Here is a 10024-nt window from a genome sequence, read left to right as displayed (position 1 = left end):
CCTCCATTTTCACAGGAGGGAGTGACAGTGCGGTTTACTTCTTGGAGAGGGAATAGTTGCGGGGGAGGCCTGGAATGCCTCGTGATCGACTGCTCATGCCCCCAAAATCAACCAGTCCATCGCGATCGACAGGTTGGTGACCACGGCCCTAGACTGATCTACCTTTGGGCTAGTGCGTAAGGGGCTGTGGGCTGTTGGCGCTGTAGAAATCTCACAGCTTTACAAGCTGGGAGGGAGGCAGAGGAGCAGCAGCCAGAACCACAGGGACCAGAGAGACAGCCCAGAGGGCAAAGCTGGGCTGGAAGCAGAAAGGCAGAGCTGGTGCAGGACCTGACCCGCTGTGCCTACGGGGAGCCAGATCTGAGCAACAGCAGGGAGCTGCGGGGTCAGAGCCATGGAAGGGGATGTCAGCCCTGCAGGATGTAACATGGCAGCTGAGCACAGTGAGCAGCTGGGGAGAGTAAGGTGGGTCACTGGGCACATGGCACAACACAGGGACATGACAAAGGGACACTGGCAAATCTTTTTCTGCCAGAATCCTGGGAGCAGAAAGCCTTTTCCATCCTCCTTGGCATCCATCACTCCAGCTCCACGTCACTGAGCCTCCACAGGGTGGCAGTGACTTTTTGGAAGCCAATGGACTGGATACGACTGCACAGGCCGCATGCAGCAGTGCACTGCTACCATGCACTGAACTGATTTGTGGGCTTGTATCATGTGGCAGCCTCCCCACCCGTAGTACATATTGCAAGGCCGTGTGCACAGACAGCCGGGCTGAGCATGGGGAAGGTCCAGCTTGGCCAGACAAACTGAGCCACCGTTAGCATCAAATTACTTCCCTCCTGGGGGAGGCTCTCAAGCTGTGTGTCTCCAGGGTCTAATTTCTGCTCATGCCACTGTGCGCAGAGCTGAGGGAATTGTCTGGGAATCCCGGCCCACCTGGGAGCTCGCAGGGACTGAACAGGGGAGTCATAAATGTGACGGCTCAACTCACCAAGTGTCAGACCTGTGAGATTCACACACTGAGTCTCTTATCTCTGCCTCACTGCCACAGGAAGGAGATTTCCTCTCTCTGCTGAGCAGGATTGTGGTGAGTTGCTGCTTTCTGCATTAATGTTAGTGCTGAGATTTCAGAAGGGGTCCAGCATTCAAATCTAGAACCTTCAGGGCAGGAATTCACCAGCACAGTGACTTGAGCTGTTTCAGTTTTTTTTTTTCCAGACACACCAGGGATTTTCCAGGTTAAGTTGTATTGTAAACAGTTTCTATAATTATCTGTCCTTAAAATCGGTCCCCAATATTTTACTGTGTCCTTCAGTCTCAGTAGCTTTTTACGAATCCCTCAACTTCACTACACAGTTAGCCCATGCAGCCAAAGCCTCGGCACTGGGGGTCTGTGTTATCTGGGGGTTCACCACAAACATGGGTCACACTCTGGCCACAATCTGCACTCACAGTCTGCCCTCAGTGCATTGCTCCCGATTGACACTGGCTTCCCTGAAAACAAATTTGCGAGACATGTTTCAAAATCACCCATGTGCACACCCAGGCTGAGAAGGCCCCAGACACTAGGCATTTCCAAATTTCCAAAACTATACCTGCGTCTACACTCCCACCGTGTTCTGTTAACATAATGTCAACAGAACTCAGCAGTTTTGTCGATGGCGGTAAACCTCATTCTACGAGCAATAATGCCTTTTATTGACAGAGTTCTGTCAACAGAAGGTGTTATTGCTTCTACACTGTCCTTTGCATCCACACTCTCATGTCGACAAAGTGGCTTGCTTTGTCGACAGAACTGGATGTAATCTAGACGTTCTTTGTTGACAGAAGCTTTGTCAACAGTATCTGTCGACAAAGCTTCTGTCGACAATAGCCTGTAGTCTAGCTGTACCCTCAGCGTAAACTTTGGGACCCTTTCAAATTCACCTACAAGCACTTGTAGGAACTTAAATACCTGGTCTGATTTGCACCGACCACGAGCCTCCAGTGACTTCAGCTGGAGTCGTCCCGTGTCCTTGAAGGGCGGGTGAGCTTCTTTGGATCAAAAAAGAGTGGAGAGGAGAGTTCCTGAAATCTCCAACTCACGGGTTTAGAGGTGGACAGAAGTCAGGATAGATATTTGTTTCAGAGAGGGCAAGGGGGTGGCTAGTGCTATGCCCCTGCACTTCTGGCTCGGGAGAGGAAAAAAAAACAGCAAAAAAAAAATCATGTTTCTTGTTCCAGCTTAGAGGAAAGCAGGAGTTTCTGGCAATCGCACCGGAACACACGGTGTATGTGGGCATGGAGTCATTGGCAGTCGTGCAGTATCCAGATCACAGTGCCACGGAGTCCTGTACCCAGGTGACTAGGGAATGGGAAGCCGGCCTCATGCACAGACCAAAAGTGCAATGAGAACAAGGGGCATTTAGGACTGAAATGTACCGTGGACCACACTATAGCCCATTGTCTCTCACACCATTTGCACTGCAGAGCATTCCTGTTCCCATGAGCAACCCCCCTGCAGCCTCCTGGCAATGTGAGCAAATGTCAGCACTGAAAAGCCACCTCAGCAGGGTCGGAGTTTCCAATGGGTTACAAGACAGTGACGCTGGGGACATGGAGGGAGAGATGAGGTTGCGGGAGCAGGCAGGTTGTGTACATGTGGGAGCAAGTGGCTGTGGGGGTTGCGAGGGCAGGCAGGGAATGCACACAGCAGTGGGCAGTGCTGGGAGTCGTGGGCACAGGGAGTGGGGTGTAAGTGGACAGATGGGAAAAGCTGCTGAAATTCAATTTTGTTTGTTATTGTTGGCAGCTTGCTGTAGTAAGTTGAGGGTCAGTAACATGGAGTCAGCAGGCCTAAATAGAGGCCTGTAACATGAAAACAGCAACAGGCCTGCAATCTAGTGAGCAAGACTTTGGTTCAGTAACAGGAGCCAAGAAAGAGGCCCTATTGATAACTGTGTGATTGTGTACGTTAGGTCGAGCATGGAAGGACACAGGGAGACACTGGGTACAGACTGTGAGCCAAAGGGGAGTAATGGAACATCTGAATAAGAAATGTCTTGGTACAAAGACTCCCCAAAAACTAATGCACATACCGACCTAGGTTCAGGACTGGGTCGAAATCGACAGCATGAAGGATAGTCAGTAAGCCCCCCTTCCGTAAGGTGAGAGCGGTAACTAGGCAACAGAGGATGGTAACCTGGTATGTAAAGAAATGATGTAAGTTGTTTGTACCTGTCTATAAAAGGACACCGCAGAGGGTGCTCTCCGGCCGACCTTGGGGAGGGGGAGGGCGCACTAGGCGCCTGAACGGCAGGTGTCATTGCCTAAACTTACAGAATGCACAGTAGCTTAACTTTGACTAACTGCTGTTAATATCTGTTCTATGGCAATAGGCCTGCCCGGTGTTGGTACCTTGTCAACGCGGGCCATACTGCCCAGTGGTGTAACATTGTACTGATCTCGGTTACCAACTGCTAGAGCTTCGCATTTGACAATAAACCTGCTCGACTGATTTCAAACCTTGCCTGCATCTGTCGTTTCCAGGGCCTCTCAGAGATCTCTTGTGTTGACCCAAGTGCACGGAGTCTAACACTCTAGATAAAGGGAGTATCGATTGTTACGCACGCAGCCGAAAGTTTATCAACAGAGTAGAGGTCCTGTCAGGAGCGCGCCAGGACGACCCTGACCAGATGACGCTAACACTGACAGTCCAGACCACCGAAGGTCCCGAAGTACGAAAACACCGAGGTACGACACTTGCCAATGAAATTACTCCATCTTACTCCTCGTGTGGCTCCATCCCCCACCATAATACTCTGAATCCCTTGGTGCAACCTTTCCCCATCCCAGGCTGCCCTGATTCCAACAGCACCCTGGCCACCACTGTTTTCTCCATGCTCCGTGTTCACACTGGCCCCGCATGCTCCACATGGCTGTTCCTAGGCAGGGATGAGGTACCTCCCATCACAGAAACTCCCTTGCCTGGGGTGTAATCAGTGACTGTGTCTCACTGGTCAGAAATCTCAAACAGGGAGAGGCAAACACTCCAGACCTTGTGCTACTGCTCTAGGTGCCCTCCACACACCATGTGCGGCTTCAGGCACTGCTAATGCAGGAACAGCTCACAGGCTGGGAAGTGCGCACATTGCACAGTGAGGGGGGCACTTCTGAGACATGTGGGGCCTAGAGAAATCCAGCTGCCACAGGGCGGAGCCTGGCACAATGGGCCCCTGGGACCTAAAAGTTAACCCCTGGATGTTCTGGGACCATGGACTAGCCAGGATGGGATTCCAAGACCAGAAGTGCCCACTGTGATTGCCTTTTCTACTTCCCGCATAGCGCCAGCCAGCCAGTTTTCACAGTCATATTCCTAACATTGATCTTTTAGAGGGAGAAGAACACCCAACCCTACATTTAAATAGGGTTACCATACATACAGATTTTCCCTGACATGTCCTCCTTTTCACTTGTTAAATCTCTGTCCGGCTGAGTTTTTTAAATGGCTAAAACTGTCAACCTCAGCCTGGGACAATCCACTCAAGAGATCCACTTCCTGTTTACTATAATACATATAAATGGTGGTTGCACAAACACCACCCTATACTGTAAACCTACTGAAAGCTGAAAAAGATTAAACAACGAATGGTACTGCAGCACCTTAGAGATAAACAAAATTATAGATAGTATCAAGAGCTTTTGTGGGCACAACCCACTTCTTCATATGACAAATATGGAGCAAGAGGCACACAGGTTCATATATAAAGTGGGGAAAGAGGGAAGAGAACTGTAGTCCCCTTACTAAAGGAGTTTCTAACTTTTATTGGGAGGATCCTTTGTGCGGCAATATAGTCCGAGAGACTACAACTCCCAGGAGCCTTTGGGAAAAAGGAGGGAACGGTGGCTCTTCCTGGCATGGAGATAGAGAGAGTTAGTGGTCTCCATTTTGGAGAGAGGAGCCAGGCTTCTGGTGGGGAGTCTTTTCCAGGCCAGGAGCTGTTGATCGCAACTAGAGGCTGTGGCTGGAAGTCTGTCAGGGCTTGGATCTAGCAGGCCACTTCAGGGATTATCCTGGAGGGGAGAGATCTTGGCTGTGCCTGTGGCTGAGAGGAGTCTCAATAAACCTGCACAGGAGGTAACTGTGAGTAATTGGGCTGCTTGGGAAAGTGCTGCCAAGACCGAGCACATAGAATAGACTGACTCTGGGTCCAGTGAGAGCTGGTGTGACCAGCCCAGGGAACCAGAGCCACTGGCATTTGCTGGGACCGGCTCCAGTGAGAGAGGGATTTTGCAGCTGGCTGCTCAGCTTCGACTGACACACACAGACGCTTCCCAGCACTGTCCCCAGTCCCACTGCAGCCTTCAAGTGCGCCCACACCAGCAAGTGTCTGGGACGCCGAACCCAGAGCAGGGCACATTCTTGGGTGTGTTAAATGGTGGCACGGTAAATGCAGATAAATAATAACATATATATGGAGATATACTTATCTCATAGAGATGGATGGGACCTGGAGAGGTCAACGAGTCCAGCCTCCTGCCCTCACGGCAGGCCCAAGTACCATCCCTGACAGGTTTGCCCCAGATCCCTAAATCACGCCCCCACAAGGACTAAACTCACAGCCCTGGGATCAGCAAACCAATATTCAAACCACTGAGCTATCCCATGTTATTGGGCCTATTTTGAAGGATGTTTCCTTTCCTTCTGTGTACTTTGTTAATTGATTTTGTTCACTTTTAATCTGTTCAACCCGATTTCCTAAAATTGGCAAGTAACAGTGTGTTCATTCTAATGTAATCAATAAGCTGTATCTTATTTATAATTGATTTTTAGAGTTAAAGCCAGATTATAGCTGGAGTAATTTTATTCCGGGAGGCTCCCAAGGCACACCATTGAGTATGTCCAGGGCCAGCCAGGAGGAGGCACCACCATTGTATATGCTTTAAGAGCAAAGAACTGCAGCAAGAGGGTGGATGTGGAATCCCCAACTAACAACATCACCACCCCAACTAACAACATCACCACTGGGGTACTCAGGATCTCCTTTTATATTAAAACAACTCAGCGTGACCTGCTCCTGAGTAACCCAGGGAGTAAAAGGGGGGTTATTGAAAAAAACCGTCAATTTAAGTGTCTGTGCTAAATGAGGCTAATAAAATGGGCTACAAGGGTGCGATATTTAGCCTTTGGTGTCATTTGGGCGATGACTATAAGGGGCAATTCAAGCAATGTCTCCATTCAAACCCTGACTAAATGTGTGAAATTTACCTATGAAAGCCAGATGCACATTTTTTCTTCCTAGCTGGTTCCTGAAATTGCTTTGTAAGAGGATGGCCACTTTTAAATCCATTAATGCATGCCTAGGCAGGTTAAAAAGTTCCCCTGCAGGGTTCTGTGTGTTAGCATTTCTGATGTCTGACTCATGTCCATTTACTGTTGTTGCAGAGACTGTTCAGTTTGGCCCATATCCGTGGCAGAGGGGCATTGATGTTACTTGCTGGCATAGATCACATTACAGGATGTGCTGCTGTATGAGCCCCTGATGTGGTGGTTTATGTGGTTAGGTCCTGTGATGGTGTCACTTGTGTAAATGTGTGGACAGAGTCAGCAGGGAGGTTTGTTGCATGGGTGACGTGCTGGGTGAATCTGATGGAGTTGTGCTATGTGGTTGCTGGAAATAATTTGTTTCAGGTTGTGGGGTTGTCTGTAGGTGAGGACTTGCCTGTCCTTCCAGGCCTGTGGGAGTGAGGGACCAATTTCCAGGATATCTTGTACATTGTCCAAGGTGCTCTGGAGGGGTTTAAGTTGGCGGCTGTAGGTGATGCACAGTGGTGTTCCATTAATTTGTTTGTTGGGCCTGTCTTGAAGAATTATGGTGGATTATTTCACTAGGGCTATGTCTAGACTGCAGGCTTCTTTCAAAAGAGGCTCTTTCGAAAGCATCTTTCGAAAGAGCCTCTTTCGAAAGATCGCGTCTAGACTGCAGGCGATCTTTCGAAAGAGAAATCCGCTTTTTCGAATGAGAGCACCCAGCGAGTCTGGATTCTCTCTTTCGAGGAAGCCCTATTTACATTGAAGAACGCCTTCTTTCGAAAGAGGAACTTTCGAAAGAAGGCGTTCTTCCTCGTGAAACGAGGTTTACCGCCATCGAAAGAAAAGCCGCGTTCTTTCGAAATTATTTCGAAAGAACGCGGCTTGAGTCTGGACGCAGGGGAAGTTTTTTCGGGAATAGGCTACTTTTCCCGAAAAAACCCCTGAGTCTGGACACAGCCTAGGAGGGTGGGGAAGCACTGGCATGGATTCCCTAGGGAGGTGGTGGAATCTCCATCCCTAGAAGTTTTAAAGTCCTGGCTTGACAAAGCCCAGGCTGGGATGATTGAGTTGGGATTAGTCCTCCTTTGGGCAGAGGGCTGGACTCGATGACCCATGAGGTCTCTTCCAGCCATAGGATTCTACAGTTCTATGAGAAATCCGTCTCAGCTGGGTCCTGTGGAAAACATTTCATATTTAGCTAGAAGCCATTCTGTATAACAAAAGCCATTTCAGTTTCTTGTGTCTGCACGTATACTGGAGGGAGTGAACTGGCCTTCACCGAGGTGGGGAGAGGCCAGAAGAATGCGCTGTTGGAATGTGTTTATGAACTATTTTAAGGTGAAGCCCTTATTCCCTAAAACTTGTTTCTTTCTTTGCTGATAATAATTCCTCTTTGAAGTTGACTTTCGTTTCTTGCCCTGACGTCAGACTTGTTTGGTTAAGGTTATGAAATACTAGGATTGATTGTGTTGAACAGCCTTACTGGGCCCGGCTCTGCTGGGGTCACGTTTGGCTCACTTTGTGCTTTATTGATCAACAAAGCTGTTTGTTAGCTGCCAAAACAGAGGGAAGCCTTTGCTTCAACAGGTCCCTACCTTGGACTCCAGGTGAAATGTGCTCTTGGGACTGCGTTTTCTGTATGATTCCCCCTCCCACTGCTCAAGTTTTTGCTTAGAATATGTCATGGCAAAACCTGTGAGCAGGGTTTCCTAGAGCAGTGGGTCATAATGCCCAGATCTCTGTCCTGAGTCCACACCATTCAATTAGAACCTTGCTGGGCCTTTGAGGGTTTCAAGCTTTTCTATCCAAAGGGCTGTTACACTGCAGCTGTAAATATGAAATTTCATCTGCCATCATGTTGCCGATTAACCTGCCTCGGTTAGCTTCTCTCTCCTATGTACCAGAATTTGATCTAAATAATCTGGTGCCACCTGTAAATGTTGCCACTTCACTACTCACCTCTTGTAATATTGATAATGCTGATAAAATATTTACTGTCTATTTGTAAAAAAAAAAAAAAAAAAAAAAGATAACACCCTCCCTCCACTGTGTTTCTGTTTCCTGACAGGCACCTTGTGCATTTCTCAGCTCTACTGACACATTGAGTACCTGATGGCAGGTTTCAACCTCACCCCCTCTGACATGTCAACATTCGTGCTAACAGGTATCCCTGGCCTGGAAGATGCTCATGCCTGGATTTCCATCCCTTTCGCTACTTGCTACATCATCGGCCTCTTCGGAAATTTCTCTGTTCTGTTTGTTGTAGGCAAAGAGCAGACCCTGCACCAGCCGATGTACCTGCTGCTCTGCATGCTGGTGCTCACAGACCTCGGCATCTCTACCTGCGTTGTGCCAAAGGCCCTGTGTATATTTTGGTTCAATTTGAAAGGTATCACTCTGAGTGGCTGCCTCACACAAACTGCCTTCCTTGGCATGGTTTCTGCGATGCACTCAGCCATCCTGGTGGCAATGGCCTTTGATCGCTACGTTTCCATATGTAACCCTCTGAGATACGCCACCATCCTCAGCAATGCACGGATAGCTAAGCTAGGGCTGGTCAGTTTAATAAGAGGGATTGTCTATGTGCTGCCTGTGCCCCTGGTGCTGAGCCGGCTGCCGTTCTGTGACAACCGTATCATCCCTCACACGTACTGTGAGGGTATCACTGTGGCAAAGATTTCATGTGGGGACCTCACATTCCTCAGGCTCTATGGCTTGGTGATGGGGCTTGTCCTTACTGGGATAGACCTGATGCTCATCGCCCTGTCCTACTGTCTCATCATCAGGGTGATTCTTGGTATCTCTTCCAAGAAAGCCCACCTGAAAGCCCTCGACACCTGCACAGCTCACATCAGTGTTATGCTGATGTCTTATACTCAATACCTCTTCTCCAACCTGACACATCGGTTCGGTCAGGGCATCGCTCCCCACGTTCACATCATCTTGGTCAACGTCTATGTCCTTGTCCCTCCCATGCTCAACCCCATCATTTATGGGGTCAAAACCCAAGAGCTCCGTGACAAAATGAGGAAAAACATCTGCAGAATGTGATCCCATTGGGTCTTTGGATTCAAATTATGTCGAAAGAGGGGAACAGTTACCTCCTCATTACTCCAGATTGCTCTGTCCCAGTTTGACAGCTATTATTTTGGAGGTTGGGAAAGTAGGAAGCCTTTCTACTGTGATCAGCCCATTGTGACATAAATGGTCTGATATCTCACTTCTGCCATTGTTTTGTGGAACCACAGACAATTGGAGAAGGAAAGGAATATTTTTCCTTTAGTTCCCTGCCCTCAGCCTGAGAGCAAACCTGGAGCTCGGTTTTTGGTTGTAATTCTTTCACATGCAGATGCTGTAGAAGACAAATCTTTCATAAACTTGGTCATTTCCTGTCACGGGTGTCACGACATTGATGCAACGTTGAAGCTCAGAGAGTTTTCTCAGGTGAACCTGAGAAAATTAAAGTGTAGAGCAAGATGCAAGAGGAACTCTGGGAAAATCTTCTTCTCAGGATATGTATGAGACAACTCAAATTCCTTACTGATCTGTTTACACCAAAGAAAGAAACTGGTTCTGCTCATCTGTTTGTACAGTAGCAGAAGAACCCTGCTTCTGACAAACACAGAAAATAGAAATGTTCCTTTTTGGAGACACACAGCCACAAACTAATTCCAAACTAAACTGATACACGGAGTAATGTCTGTGAATGCATTTTTAAACAAAATAGCA

The 10024-nt window shown here is 48.4% G+C and overlaps 1 protein-coding gene across 1 annotated transcript; it reads left to right on the top strand.

Annotated features, from left to right (window-relative positions):
• Positions 1-8407: 8407 nt before the first annotated feature.
• On the top strand, positions 8408-9346 carry LOC142829867 (olfactory receptor 52D1-like). Its single transcript, XM_075931946.2, has one exon. It carries the CDS (start codon positions 8408-8410, stop codon positions 9344-9346), a length of 939 nt encoding a protein of 312 aa, XP_075788061.2.
• Positions 9347-10024: the final 678 nt, after the last annotated feature.

Source organism: Pelodiscus sinensis, chromosome 1, assembly GCF_052426305.1.
Source record: "Pelodiscus sinensis isolate ZL-2025 chromosome 1, ASM5242630v1, whole genome shotgun sequence".
In the NCBI taxonomy this organism is placed as follows: domain Eukaryota; kingdom Metazoa; phylum Chordata; order Testudines; family Trionychidae; genus Pelodiscus; species Pelodiscus sinensis.
This window is presented reverse-complemented; position numbering and strand designations above follow the sequence as displayed.